Source organism: Scyliorhinus torazame, chromosome 10, assembly GCF_047496885.1.
Source record: "Scyliorhinus torazame isolate Kashiwa2021f chromosome 10, sScyTor2.1, whole genome shotgun sequence".
NCBI lineage: Eukaryota > Metazoa > Chordata > Chondrichthyes > Carcharhiniformes > Scyliorhinidae > Scyliorhinus > Scyliorhinus torazame.
This window is the reverse complement of record NC_092716.1, coordinates 149,427,494-149,443,801: the sequence shown is the minus strand read 5'-3', so window position 1 is coordinate 149,443,801 and position 16,308 is coordinate 149,427,494. Positions and strand designations below refer to the sequence as shown.

General features: G+C 42.3%; 1 protein-coding gene across 1 annotated transcript in view; it reads right to left on the bottom strand.

The window, feature by feature from the left end:
- pdhx (pyruvate dehydrogenase complex component X) overlaps nt 1-16,308 on the bottom strand; it is a 494,696-nt gene that overhangs the window by 131,891 nt on the left and 346,497 nt on the right. Inside the window, exon 8 of the mRNA XM_072518815.1 lies at nt 6,901-6,959. Within this exon, the coding sequence (XP_072374916.1) occupies nt 6,901-6,959 (59 nt within the window). The remainder of the gene's footprint in view (nt 1-6,900; nt 6,960-16,308) is intronic.

Here is a 16,308-nt window from a genome sequence, read left to right as displayed (position 1 = left end):
TAGAGCTGCCATCTAGTGGTTATCTAGCGGTTACTTCTGTATATTAACCCTTAATATTCATACAGATATGCAGATCACTACAGTGCCATGTGGGCTGCCCCCCCCAGTTGCTCCTCCAGCCTCTCACCTTCACCCTCCCATGGCGACCCACCCTGCGGAGGGCCCCCACTCGAGGGTCTCCACCCCCCACAAAGCACTGGGGTAGCAAGTCCAGCACCCTAGGACTCTTTGCCTGTGAGCAAAGATGACTACTCACATCCTTGGCTACCCACAGAAGCCCTTTTGCCAGGTTTATGTTTTTCAAAAGGAGTACTAATCTGCTCCTGCGCGACCACTTGCTGGGAAGGCCACTGACTGACGGGAGGCCTTATGATATGGGGTGGCTCTCGTATGGAAATGGGGCTTAAGTAGTGATAATTGGTTTCTCACAATGCTCCGGCGAGATCTCGATTTCGCCAATGGGAGCAGGCCGGTTGCATCGCAAGCTGTTTGGCGCCAGGCGCGGTTCTCGTTTTTGGCCTCTCCCGCTATTCACCGGCCTCGATTTGCTCGAGCAAGAACATAAGAACAGAAGAACTAGGAGCAGGAGTGGGCTATCTGGCCCTTCGGGCCTGCTCCGCCATTCAATGAGATCATGGCTGATCTTTTGTGGACTCAGCTCCACTTTCCCGCCCGAACACGATAACCCTTTATTCCTTTATTCTTCAAAAAACTATCTATCTTTATCTTCAAAACATTCAATGAAGGAGCGTCAACTGCTTCACTGGGCAGGGAATTCCATAGATTCACAACCCTTTGGGTGAAGAAGTTCCTCCCGAGCTCAGTCCTAAATCTACTTCCCCTTATTTTGAGGCTAGCCCCTCGCGTTCTCCTTTCACCCGCCAGTGGAAATAGATATCCTATCTATTCCCTTCATAATTTTATATGTTTCTATAAGATCCCCGCGTCCTTCTAAATTCCAATGAGTACAGTCCCAGTCTACTCAACTTCTCCTCGTAATCCAACCCCCTCAACTCTGGAATAAACCTAGTGAATCTCCTCTGCACACCCTCCATCACCAGTGCACCCTTTCTCAGGTAAGGAGACCAAAACTGATCACACTACTCCAGATGAGGCTTCACTAACACCTTATACATTGCAGCATAACCTCCCTAGTCTTAAACTCCATCCCTCTAGCAATGAAGGACAAAACTCCCTTTGCCTTCTTAATCACCTGTTGCACCTGTAAACCAACGTTTTGCGACTCATGCACTCGCACACCCAGGTCCCTCTGCACAGCAGCATGTTTTAATATTTTATCATTTAGATAATAATTCCTTTTGTTGTTATTCCTACCAAAATGGATAACCTCAGATTTGTCAACATTGCATTCCATCTGCCAGACTCTAGCCCATTCACTTAAACTATGCAAATCCCTCTGCAGGCTTCCAGTATCCTCTGCACATTTTGCTTTACCACTCATCTTAAGTATCGTCTGCAAACTTGGACAGCTTGCACTTGGTCCTCAACTCCAAATCATCTATATAAATTGTGAACAATTGTGGGCCCAACACTGATCCCTGAGGGACACCACTAGCTACTGATTGCCAACCAGAGAAACACCCATTAATCCCCACTCTTTGCTTTCTATTAATTAACCAATCCTCTATCCATGCTACTACTTTACCCATAACACCATGCATTCTTATCCTATACAGCAACCTTTTGTGTGGCACCTTGCCAAAATCTTTCTAGAAATCCAGATATGCCACATCCATTGGCTCCCCGTTATCTACCGCACTGGTAATTTCCTCAAAATAATTCCACTAAATTCCACGACCTGCCCTTTATGGACCCATGCTGCGTCTGTCCCATGGGACAATTTCCATCCAGATGCCTCGCTATTTCTTCCTTGATGATAGATTTCAGCATCTTCCCTACAACCGAAGTTAAGCTAACTGGCCTATAATTACCCGCTTTCTGCCTACCTCCTTTTTTAAACAGTGGTGTCACGTTTACTAATTTCCAATCCACCGGAATCACCCCAGAGTCTCGTGAATTTTGGTAAATTATCACGAGTGCATTTGCAATTTCCCTAGCCATCTCTTTTAGTATCCTGGGATGCATTTCATCAGAGCCAGGAGACTTGTCTACCTTTAGCCCCATTAGCTTGCCCATCACTACCTTCTTAGTGATAGCAATCATCTCAAGGTCCTCACCTTGAGTCATAGCCTCATTTCCATCAGTCACTGGCATGTTATTTGTGTGTTCCAGTGTGATGACCGACCCAAAAAATCCTATTCAGTTCTTCAGCCATTTCCTCATCGCCCATTATTAAATCTCCCTTCTCATCCTCTAAAGGACCAATATTTACCTAAGAGCGTAATGAGGCTGGAGAATCGTGCCCTTACTCTATCTTATTGGCCTTCTGTGCAATTTTGAATTCAGTTTGTGATCCTCCCACTAATGCTATGGCCCTTAATCTTCTCCAGTAATCTCTCAGGTAGTAACTTGTCAAAGGCTTTCCTTAAAGTCAATGTACATGACATCCATTGCATTTCCTCTGATTATCATGTTTGTCAACTCCTCAATGAATTGTAAGAGGGTCCTTTGGAAATCTGTGTCGGCTACTTCTAGCTATGCTTCTCTTTATCTAGATGTGTAACAATTTCATCTTTGTTTAAAGACTTTAAAATTTAGTTAATTGACCGTTAATTATCTGTATTAGCTCCATCTCCCTTTCAATACTACATTAGACACTTTTTATTCCTCCCACATGCATTAACATTTCTGTGTCTTTAAATATAATTTCTAGATTCAAGGCAAGCTCTTCCCTCAACACCCTCAGGATTCTGGGATTTGAGGCTTTGTCTTCCTCCGACATAAATAAAAGGACATGTCAGCTAATTTAGTTATTATAAAATGCTCATGTCGCTCTCAACCAATTCAGAATTTACATCCTCTACACCACATTTCTGCCAGCATCTACAAACTGACAATCCTCTTCTTTCATGGGTTCTTTGGTATGTTTATTGGCATTTTGCACACAAGTTTTGTTTTCCTTATCCCACTCAACCATTACTTTGTCAGATATTCCTCAAGTTTTTTTTCATCCTTATCATTATGGCCCTGCTATTCATTCATTGGTTTCCAACCATATTTATCCATGGGATGCTAAAAATCACGAGAAGTTTAAAAAACATTGTATCCTTTTTATTCTTCATGTTTGTAATTACTTTATTAAAAACTTCCACTGTTCCTCTATAGTCCTGTGTGGTAATTTGTCCTTCCATCTCACCTCAGATACCTTACTTCATCCTTCTGAAATCTGCCCTCATACGATTTGTTTTTTTTAGTTTTGTGCAGGATTTACAGTTTCTCATTATCTTAGCCCTCGTCATACTTGGATCACCATCATTCATTGCATCTATCGAATCTATTGAATTCCTTATAACTACAACAAATAATGTCTATACCTGACTGCTTGAAGAAAGAGTCCTGTACACAATTTAGGAATCCCATTCTCTTTTCTCCCTTTGTCCCATCCACAAGTGTTTTTAACAATCTTTTTTGTTATTCCTGTTCACCTTTCTAATCCCAGAGCAGACTTCTTCCTTCATTTCTTTCTCATGATTTGGAGGATTGTAACACACTCCTACTAATATAACAAGTCAATGTATTTTAATCTTTGAGTTCCAGCCATGTTGACGTTCTCTCTGCACTTTCCTTATCAACATCACCACTCGCTACAAACTTATTTTTGCTTCAATCAATACGGTCACAATTTGCTTCTTGGGCAGTCCCTAGGGATGGTTCTTTCAATCTGGCTCAGTAGGTCTAAGATGTTGGACTAAGATAAGGATTGGATTACGAGGAGAGGTTGAGTAGACTGGGACTGTACTCGTTGGAATTTCGAAGGATGAGGGGGAGATCTTATAGAAACATCTAAAATTATGAAGGGAATAGAAAGGATAGATGTGGGCAGGTTGTTTCCACTGGCGGGTGAAAGCAGAACTAGGGGGCATCGTCTCAAAATAAGGGGAAGTAGATTTAGGACTGAGTTTAGGAGGAACTTCTTCACCCAAAGGGTTGTGAATCTATGGAATTCCTTGCCTAGTGAAGCAGTAGTGGCTCCTTCATTAAATGTTTTGAAGATAAAGATAGATAGTTTTTGAAGAATAAAGGGATTAAGGGTTATGGTGTTCGGGCCGGAAAGTGGAGCTGAGTCCACAAAAGATCAGCCATGATCTCATTGAATGGCGGAGCAGGCTCGAGGGGCCAGATGGCCTACTCCTGCTCCCAGTTCTTATGTTCTTCTGTTCAATGATAAGCTCAATGCGCAATCTGTAGACTGCCACATGTAGGACAGGTGGTGCTGGATGGATTGGTAGATGAGTCGTTTCGAGGTTTTGTGGCTCCAACACCTCAACTTTGCCGTTGCACGTTCTTGGGAAGTCTCGGATGTATTCAGTGCCTTCCTGAATAAAAAATCTCCATTTTGGACAGTCACAAGCCAGGTTCTCCTCTGAGTTGATAGGTATGTTTGATCTCTTCAGAGTTGTTTTGGGATATTACTAAGTGTTTCCGCTGTATTCCTGGGAATCTCCTGCTGCAACTGAGTTTTAAGTAGAGCAGTTGCTTTAGGAATCAGGCAGACATGTCCTGGCCAGCGGAGCAAGCGCTGACTGATTGGAGCCTCGATGCTGGGCAAGTTCACTTGGGAATGGACGCTGTAGTTGGACTGCTGTACCCTCACTGGTGGGACATCTCCGGTGCTTTGAGGTGCCTGCTGTAGATTGTCCAAGTCTCCAAAGCCTAAAGTGAGGGGGGGAGAAGAGGGAATCACTGATGCAATCAACAGCACCAACTGTTGTACATGGCTTTCTTCGACCTTTCGAAAGCCTTTGACTGTCAATTACAAAGGTTTATGGAGTATTCTCCCCAAACTTGGCTTCCCTCAGAAATTTGTCACTATCCCCCGCCTACTCTACGATGATATAGAAGCTGTGATCCTCACAATGGAATTACCACAAAATCTTTTTTGCACCAATCCTCTTCTCCGTTTCCTTGCTGCAATACTGCACCTCACCTCCAGAAAATAATCCACAGGGGTGGAGATAATCTACATAACAGACAGGAAACTGTTTAACCTACACTGCATTCAATCCAAAATCAAAACCACTCCAACCTCAGTCATTGAGATTCAATATGCAGATGATGGTTGTGTGTGCATTCACTCAGAAACTGAGCTCCAGTTGTCCACTTCTTCTCTGAAGCCAGTGAGAAAATGGGCTTTTCAGTAAACACCTGGAAAACTAATGTCCTCTTCCAGCCAGCTCCGCAGCACCACACATCCCCACATCGATTAAGATCAACGGTGAGATCCTGGAAAATTCAGACCATTTTTCTGTATCTTGCGAGTTGCTTCTTGATGACAAAATTGATCATTGCCTCCAATGTGTCTGTGGAGACTTCAGCCAACTGAGGAAGAGACTATTTGAGGACCAGGATCTGAAACTCCAGTTTATGGTGTCACTTATCTACCCACTGGTCCTTAGTATTTGGATCTTTCAATAAATCAACAACTGATGCTTAAATCTCCTTCGTGTTGCAGGAATGATACATTATCTCTTCCATTGCTGACATTTTTGGTTTGTTTAATTTACTTCAGCATTTATATTACTCTCTCTTAATAGCAGCTAATTTCTTCATCACCTCGCTCCCAATTTGCACGGAATTCACATGCTTGCCAAATTCCCATTTTAGAAGCTCTTACTCTCACTTTGTTCCCATTTTATGCCATTAGTCAACTCTTACAAGACATAGTTACAATAAACCCCTCCATAACAACCTACTGAATTTTTTGAGTGTGTTCTAATAATACCACCTTGTGGAATGGTAGCAGTTACACAAAGAGGTTCAATATTAAGATCCCTATAAACACTACAATGTTTGATTTAATTTTAAATTAGGCAAGTATTTTACTCTTCTTGACTGTGTCTCTGTCTATATTACTCATCCGCATTTAAATCTAATGGGTTTTCAGCTTAAAATAAACACTGCAAATTTTATATACTGGCATATTTACAAGAAAAATGGAAAAGTCATGCTGTTCTGCAAAATCTAACCTACACACCGCCATCTGCCTACTTTGGGGAGCCGGAATATTTAGTCACTCATGAATTATTTTAATAGCTCATTAGTGCACTTTCCTAAGGGCACAACTACAGCTTGTACTTGGCCTTTTAAATCCACGTAACTCAATTTGCTTGCCAATTTTAAATACTGTCAGTGATTGAAAAGGACTAAAGAGATTCCTGAAATAAGATCACAATCAGCATACGTGCAGAGTAAAGATAGCCTCCTTGTTACGGTTCCATTACAGAGGCGACTTGTTGTCCAATTAATTGTTTCAGGCAAAAGAAAACCTTACAAGTGATCTTATTTCAGTAATCCCAAAGGGGAGAACAGTGGGGTCAGCTTTCGAATCAGCCCTTCGTAGAAGTCCTGGACTTCGACCTCTCTATCCTCTCCATAGATGCTGACTGACCTGCTGTGTTTCCAGCATTGTCTGTTCCTGTTATGCTTGAGGGTTCAGTCAGGGATTGAAACTGGTCTCGTACAGTCGACGCATCTTAACCCTCATTCCTGGCAGAGCAGGGTGAAAGATGTCTGCGTGGGGACATTTGCATACGGGCAGCATGTTGGTTTAGCTCGCAGAATCCACCTCCCAGAGTGGAAGCAAGTCACCCTCGACACTGAGGGACTGCCCAAGAAGAAGATTATCTCAACTCATGTTTCTGGGATTATGGGCATCAGTTTACTCTAGTCAGGGCCACGGTGCGTCTCTGACTGACATTACCATTCGGGAAGTCAAATGAATTTCTTACAACGTACCATTCCTCTTTCTAGTCCACTTACTTGCAGTGTGACAGCAGCTGCCTTGATTATGAAATCATTCACCGAGATCCTGATATCATCTAGAAAACAAAACACACAATAAAAATCAATGCGATGTAGAGACTTGACTGTGAAAGAATTGCAGCTTTTCATTTATGCATTTTTTTTTTAAAGGGTAGCGGAATGCTAATCTTATTTTGACATTCCTGCACAGACCCCCTCCTCTGTAACTGTGAGTAGTGTCCCAGCCGATGTGGTACATAGATGTGTTTAGCTTTCTGAGGATTAAGAACATTTACTGTGCTAACGTTTCTATACAATTAGCGGAGTTATATGCTGTGAGCCAACATTCATCTGAATGAAGGCACTTGTGATATTTTCAAACTTTGTTCAAATTGTACAATATTTTTCAAGAAGTATTTATGGGAAAAATAATGTTTGCAGAGGCTTCAAAACCAGTAAAAAAAATATTTCATAGCTCAGGCAGGCCTCTGGTCAGGATAAACTGAAAATAACTGTTTCTTAATGCAAGCAACAGTTATACATTTATATTGCAGATGCAAAGTTCCACAGTGGAAGCTTGTCCTCTGTGGTTTATTACAGTACATAAAATCCTTCTGCTCACCTGCCAGCTGAGTTACTTGTTTGCTTCCCAGCCTCTCTATCTTCTCTTGATTTTCTCCCTTTGTTGCCTCCCTCACTGGTGTCCAATCTGGCTTTATTTTACAGGGTTCTCTGATGGAAGTGACTCTCATGCTTTTTTCATCTCGAGATGGCTCTTTCAATATCATATGGGAAAGGATCCACTCTGAACAACAATCCCTTAGTTGTCAGCCATATTGAATACTTTCCCTGCTTCTAGTGCTCAATGGAATGTACCCAGTGATCAGTGAACCACAGAGGCCAGGATGGGCACGTGTTTGATTCCTGTCTGGATTGAACTACCTCGCCTCAGCCAGTGCAATTATAGAGCACAATGTTCAGGAGTGGAAACATCACGGAGGTTGCTCCCTTTGGAATTCAATCCACTTAGAAAATGAAAGTACATAGAAATCCACAAGTTACAAACAGTCAACACAAACTTGTAATTTGGCCCAAATCAGATGTGTCAGATTTATCCTCCATCTTCTCTGTATGCGCTCATCTGACCATTCTGGAGTATGGCGACTAGGGGCTTTTCACAGTAACTTCATTACAATGTTAATGTAAGCCTACTTGTGACAATAATAATGATTATTATTATTACATTAATAGGAATGCCCGGGCGAGTGGGGGAAGAGAGAAAATGAAACAGCCAATGGTAACTTTTTGGCACGATAGAAGAGAGTTGACCATCAGATGATTGCAGCACACTTGAATCTGCTGAACAGTTAGAACAGCATCTGTAATGTGCTTTAATAAAGTTCCCAAGGTACTCAGAAGAAGAGAAATGGATACTCAAGAGTAAGAGTGGAGTTAGTAGAGAGATGAGTGATATGGAAGAAGAGAACTGGCAAGGCAGAGAGAATTTGGCTGAAGTCGGGCAGAGGCACCTGAAGGTTTTGCCATGAATGATGGAGTTCAGACACATAAGGAGGACCGAAAGGCACTGACTGGATTGAAAAGCTGAAGGAGGTTGTAGGTGAGGATCAAAATCCTGGAACTCCCTAACAGCACTGTGGCTGTACCTACACCATAGGGACAGCAGCAGTTCAAGAAGGCAGCTCACCACCAACTTCTCAAGGGCAATGAGGGATGGGCAATAAATGCTGGCCGAGCCAGCGATGTCCACATCCTGTAAATTTATTTTAAAAATGCCAGGTGATTGCTGCAGAGAGATTTATTAATGAAGAAAATGACTGCAAACCTTGCGTGTCGGGGTATAGGGAACTACTAAAGCTCAGGAGATCCAAGAAGATGATTCAAACGAGGTCTATTTATAACCAAAAGAAAAGTCTTCCCAACCGGGACTACTGATCATGCCAGTCCCAATCCGGGACGCTTTTAAGGGTTGATTCAGTGAGCTCCAGCTGATGAGTCGCCGCCCATCAGCGGGGAAGCTCGTATTCCAAGAGTCCCATGAGGAGGTCAATCGGGTCATCCCCGTGGCTCTCATGAGGGTTATTACAGGAACCTATAGAGGTTGGATACACTTGGAGTGATGGTTGAGTTGGATGTATTGGGAGATGGGACAGTACAGTTTGGACAAGTTCAAGTTTATGTAGAGTGTTAGCACTTAGGAGGCTTGCAGGAAAAGTGTAAAAGTTGTGTCTGAGATAAAACCATGGGGAGCATTTTGCTACTGGGAAACCTGAGTAAAAGGCAGAGATAGTGAATTCTGTGGAAGTAATAACAAGTAGTCTAGATAGATTGTGTTGGAGCTCAGCCCAGAGTTAAACATGATATAGGGGTTATGCAAAGTCCCCTTCAAACTGCATGATCATTCAGGAACAAAATTTAAAGTTGGGGGCAAGGCAAGTCTTTGTCTTCATGGATATGCACTGAGGAGCATTCCTGGTCATAAGTGGAACATAGAGTAATTTACCCATTAATTTGCATAATGTCAGATCTTGACACTACAGGATTTAGTATTTATCCACCAATGACAACTCTACTGAGAACAGCCCTTGCAAGCCTCCGGGCTCCTGAATTTCAGACAGCATAAACTGGAAAGTAAGAAATAGACAGGACTAAACAGCATAAAAATGACTCAGTTACCTGAGCTTCAAGATCGCCTGTCTGTCAACGTTTAGGGCTGGATGTGACCCAGGGACTGCAGCTTGGATCCAACTGGCTATGGCACAGATGATTTGGTGGTAACCAACAGATGGCTTTGCCTGGTCACTGTTAAGTTGAGGAAAGTTCCCCTCATCTATGGCTTGATATCAGATTGCATTCTGATGGCAGACTGTGGCCGTGTAGCCCAATGGAAGCAGAGGTATGTGTCGTCAGCATATATGTGGAAGCTGACACCATACTGTTATGTTCTGGTGCTTGGCCGGTAGGAATAATGTGCAATAGAATGCCTAGTTCTTGACTAGTTAAATATTTATTACTAAACAAATGGGGGGCACGGTAGCACAGTTGCTTCATAGCTCCAGGGTCGCAGGTTCGATTCCTGGCTAGGGTCACTGTCTGTGCGGAGTTTGCACTTTCTTCCCGTGTCTGCGTGGGTTTCCTCTGGGTGCTCCGGGTTCCTCCCACAGTCCAAAAATGTGCAGGTTAGGCAGATTGGCCATGCTAAATTGACCTTAGTGTCCAAAAAGGTTGGGACGGGTTACTGGGTTACAGGGAGAGGGTGGAGGTGTGGGCTTAGGTAGGGTGCGCTTTCCAAGGGCTGGAGCAGACTTGATGGGCCAAATGGCCTCCTTCTGCACTGTAAATTCTATGAAATGCGTGATTCAAAAAACTATGAGAAATATATCAAAAAACTATCTATAATAAGTTATCCCAGAGCTACTGCAAGTATGACTATCCACTAACACAACTATCTCCAGACTCCTCAAAGTATAGAGTCATGTGGTAGTTCTCTACTGCCACCTGCTGGTTGGAGGTTGCATACAGTATCACTTACATGATTGCATATCATCACACATACCTGCAGTGTTACGGAACAACAACATGCTAAGGGGGAATAGGAAGAAGGTGAAGTGTAGAGATTTAGAATGCACTCAAAATGACTGCACAGTGGAAGGAAAAATACCAGAGGAAGAATTTGCATTTATCTAATACCTTTGACCATCTCAGAGAGTCCCAAAGCACTTCACTGCTAACAAAGTACTTTTCAAATCTCGTCTCTGTTGTAGTGTAAGAAACATGGTCGTCCAGTACTTCCCCTGAGCGGAGAAACTACGACATCTTCTTCGTAGCCTTCAACACGTCATCGATGAAGATGAACATCTTGCCAAGGTCATCCCCACACCCCCACTACTTGCCTTCAAACAACCGCGCAACCTCAAACAAACTATTGATGCAGCAAACTACCCAGCCTTCAGAACAGCGACCACAACACCACACAACATTGCCAAGGCAATCTCTGCAAGACGTGCCAGATCATCGACATGGGTACCACCATTTCACGTGAGAACACCACCCACCAGGTACGCGGTACATACTCGTTCGGTCAACGTTGTCTACCTCATATGCTGCAGGAAAGGATGTTCCGAAGCGTGGTACATTGGCAAGACCATGCAGACGCTGCGACAATGGATGAACGGACATCGCGCGACAATCGCCAGGCAGGAATGTTCCCTTCCAGTCGCGGAACATTTCAGCAGTCGAGGGCATTCAGCCTCTGATCTCCGGGCAAGCGTTCTCCAAGGCGGCCTTCAGGACTTGCGACAATGCAAAATCGCCGAGCAGAAACTTATAAGAGGAAAGTTCCGCACACATGAGTACGGCCTCGACCGGGACCTTGGATTCATGTCGCATTACATTCATCCCCTACCATCTGGCCTGGGCTTGCGAAATCCTACCAACTGTCCTGGCTTGAGACAATTCACACCTCTTTAACCTGGGGTTACCCCCTATCTCTGGATCTGTAAAGACTTAATGACCTGCAAATGCTCACATTCAAAGCATTGTCTTGCATCTTTGACTTTGTCTATATATATGTTTCTGGAACATACCTCTTCATTCACTAGAGGAAGGAGCAGTGCTCCGAAAGCTAGTGATTTGAAACAAATCTGTTGGACTTTAACCTGGTGTTGTAAGATTTCTTACTGTGCTCACCCCAGTCCAGCGCTGGCATCTCCACAACATGAGTAGAAAGCTGCCTTCGCCAGTGGAACCTATTGGTGATGCTTTAACTAATTAATTCCATGCATTTTGCTTTCACATTGATGTTACTGTGGTCTTTTGATTAAACATGACATGATTAATAGCAGTTAAGTTTCTGTGAAGAGCTGGAATTTGATGAGCTCTTTCATGTGTGTCTTTTATTTTTGTGCCTTAAAATAATGCTTGCCTGAACAGAGAAAGAAAGCAGCTCTATTCGGAAAGTCCCCTCACTTAGTGCAATAAGGATCCGGACCCAGACAGCTAGTTGGAACAGTTTGATCATACATTGATCTTTTTCCTAACAGAAGACAGTTCTGTTTGTTTTGTGCCTGAAACACAAAAGGGCTTGATATTTGCCTTGCATGCTAACGCAAAACCTGTTTTAGGTGATTCAGTCGTCATTTTACCTGCTGTTCATTTTCCTTTTCAACAGATTTGACTGCAGCGAAGTGTGAAACTGGCTATCAATTCGCTATCACGATGGATATACATATTCCCTGAAGTTGAAAACAGATTTTGACGTGCAATACTAAAAGGAAAGCAAAATACCCCGGATGCTGGAAACAAAAATAGGAAATGCTGGATAAACTCAGAGGGTCTGGCAGCAACCGTTGAAAGAGAAACAGAGTTAACGTTTGGAGTCCAAATGATTCTTCTTTGGAACTGAAGAGCGGCGGCTCCACAGATGCTGCCAGAACTGCTGAGTTTTTCCAGCACTTTCTGTTTTTATTTCAACTTGTAACCACTTGCTTTGCATCCAACCACATTTCACATGAGGCATGAGATTCACAAAGCAATCAGGCTTCATTCTCACTTTACACTGTCTGAACCTGGTTGTGTTATAACCCTGTCAACCATTACAGCTGGGCTGGAATGCAACATCTACCTAAAATATATATCCAGTTACAAAACTTTAAGTCCTCCGTTAGATGTTCTGAACAGCATAAGTGGTTCAGGTATTTCTTTGGAGCCTTTTAATTTAAGGATATGTAAGGTGGAAAGAAAATTGATAACGGGCAGGTTTTCACTGAGGGATAAGGAAAGATAAAAGAAAATGGGGTAGATGTGTTAATAAGAAATCATGACATTTAAACAGCAAAGTCGTTTGAACAGAATCCTTCTGGATTGAATGAAGGTTTTTAAAATGACCCATTATTGGAGAGCACGGAATGATAGAAAAATGAGGATGAAATACGTAAACAATTTAGAGAGGTGTGTATTAACTATAAAGTGTAAATCATATGAGGAGAAAATGTGGCAGAACATCAAAATTGTTCAGAGTCTAGAAAAAGAGCTCAATACCAAATAACCAGTTCCTAGTAAGTAAAGTTCCCAGTAATTCATCACCAGAAGACGACAATACCTTGAGTAACCATTATGTCACTTTAGCAACATGGATGAAACACCCAGAAATGTTGATATGCTTAGAAACTGAGCTGTGGAAAGGAAAGGTTTGAAAACAGATTTTGTGAAAAGCACAGGTTGTATAAGACAAGATTCATGGTGGTATGAGTCTGCTTGGCCAACAGAACGTAATTAAAGCCAATAGTAATTTTTCGACTAAACATCATGCTGAAAATCAAGTTACCTGCAGGAGATTTGTGCCTGCCCAGTCACCACAGTTGAGGGTGGAATGGTGTTGTGGATCGATAACATGCTGAAAAGGCGCCCCGATCGCCTCCATAAAGATTGCAGCTTATTAATGTGGAACATGTTCATATCCCCTATAACCAATGAGATTGAGATGCCTGAAGAGAATTGGCGCCCCCCTGGCTGTGATGACAGGGGGTCTAAAGTCCATAGTTGAACCTTGGAATGTATGCCACAATGAGCCGTTTAAGGATTATAAAATAAAAACAGTAAATGTTGGATGAACTCAGCATATCAGGCAGCAACTATGGAGAGAGAAAACAGAGTTAACATTTTGAGTCTCTATGACTCTTCTACAGAACTGAAGGGTAGAAATGTAACAAATTATATAGTTGGAGAGGTGGGTGGATGAGGCGGATCAGAATAGAAGGACAGGAATAGGTTGGAGCAAAGGAGAGATCGCCAAAGGTGTCATGTACATAAGATAAAGGGGGTTTAAGGATGTCATTAAGGGCTGAGAGTGCTAATAGCGGCAAAAGGTAAGATAGCAGAATGTGTAAATCGAAGAACAAAGATCAGTGCTCAGTAGGAGCAAAACTGAGCAACAATGGACAGGTGACCATGTGGAGAGGGGTGGGGCTGTATTGGGGTAAACCAAGGGAACTAAAAAACAAAAAGGGAGGGCCAAGAAAGAGGAAAGGTTCACAATCTAAGGATTACGTTTTCACTGACTGGAATAGGCGGAAGGTTAAGGAGAAAAATCCTTTACAAAGACTGGTAATGTGCAGTCAGACCCCTGGTGTTTTGTGTGGTTTCGTGATCAAATTTTGGGATTCTATTAGTGCAGAAAGTGTCATCTATTGGACAATGAATGGTAGCCAAACATAGAGCCCGAGCTGTTTATTAAGTCAATTTTCAACACAAAATGTTTTCATTTAAATATACAGCTATTGATTAAAGAGGAAGCACTTTGAATATTATACAACAGAAAAGTCTTTTAATTTCCACACAAGTCAGGAACAGCCAAATCAGTGCTGAAAACTCTCTGTGTTCTGCTCTTGTCTGAGCTGAGCAGTGTTAAACATGAGCAGGCAGCTCCTGAAATAAAAGCAGTGAGGACTAGTCCAAGTAATGTGGTTCAGCAAGGATTATACTGGATGAAAGCACTTTGTGAAGAGATGAAAAAGAAGGGACTTCAGAGAGCATTACCTAGGACCCACAAGCAACTGATTATTTTCTCAGCCCAACCTGATCGCTGAACTTTCACTCCGTCTCCAACATTCAGCTAGATGGCAGTACAAACCTTTAGGGGCACTTTTAGTTGACCCCCCGAGTTCAGAGAGAAGATGGGCCGTTCCAGGGTTAACCCTTTGTATCTTAAATGCCTTGGCCATATTAGAATACACCATACTTTGGACTCAGCCTCACCATTAGAGATTTTCCTGTGTTGGTTGGAAAGGCACTTCGACAAAGCCAAGGGTAAAAGTCATCGAGTACCTCTTGGTACTCCGCACCAGTGGCGGTCAAACAGCAATTTACCTGCTCCCTCAATTGGGATTAGTACATGCAATAAGACTGAAATGGATGTGGGTGGCCGTGTTTTTGGCAGCTGGGAGTTGGGGAATGAAAGCCGAGAGCTTTTTTTGACGCAGTATTTCAATTTCAATTAAGGAGGATTCAATTACCTTAGTACACAAATCACACACACGCATTTTTAATTATCTATCTGGAAAGTAATTTAATTGAATCTGATTAAATATTAATTGAGTTGTTTACACGGTCCCTGTAAATATACCATCAAAATGAGAGACAGAGACATGTTACAGTGTCTCTTCATTCCCATACCTTTTCCATAGACAGACTACTAATTTCACCATCCGAAACTTTGCCTGCATAAGTTCCACCCAACTTACTACATCACTGAAACCTGCCTCACTACGCTATTGAAACCCTTATACTTCTGTCACCTCTATACTCAATGACTCCACTTTGCTATCCTTTACCCGACATAAACTTTGCTGCCTTTATCCTATCCTATGCAAAGTTCAACTTATCCATCATCCAGATTGTCCCTGACCGATATTGGTTGCCCAATCTCCAAAGCTGAAAGTTTCAAATCATTGTCTTTTTCTTGAAAACCAGCCCCTAAACAGCCTGACGGTGCCTTATTGTCACAGGCGGCTCTCGCCCAATATCATTTCCCAAACCTTTTGTTCCTCCAACTCTGCTCTCAAGTGTTTCCCCATTTTACTACCTATTCTTGAAGAGATTTCGCTTACTCATCATTTCCTGATAGATGTACCCTCACAATTCTGTCATTATCTTTGACCATCCTTTTTACATCCTCCCAGGTGCCACCATATCCTTCTCATAATATGGTGCCAAGTACACAGTGTGATCTAACCAAGATCATCATACCTTCTCTGCTTTCAATTCTATCCTTTTGCAAATAAAGCCAAGCGCATGGTTTGCTTTTTGCATGGTCTATTAACCTGCATCACTATTTAGATATAAAGATATTATTGTTTCTCGTGAGGCAATATTTATTTTGAAGAGGGTTGGCAAGTGCAGTGTGGGTCTCTTATAGCATGTAGTTAAGTTCAAATAGAGATCATTAATAATTCTTATGTGGGTACAAAGGTACAGGCTCCAAAATCCTGGGGGAAAGGTCTGCCATTAAGTGAGAAAACAAAATACTAAAACTGCAATAGTTACAATAAACAAAACGTTACAAATGATACTGCTGCCATTTCATTTCACAAATAGCTGTTCCTCCAACTTCACTGATCTGTATGAAGAGGTGTCACATCACCGTCTGGACACATGACTTATTGTTGTTATACAGATACCATTTGTCTGCTGTATCATTATCCCTTCAGCTGAACTCAACATTACTTTCTTTAAATCCTTACTGATTTCCTTCCAGTCTCATATATGTCCCTGGGATCTTTCTCTTCATTAAAGGTTCCATATTAATTCAGGTTGTTGATCAGTTATGCAATGTTCAACATTAGAAATGGATCCAAAATTACTGGTGAGAATAACGAAATGAAACATGAACACACAAAAAAAATGTGACGA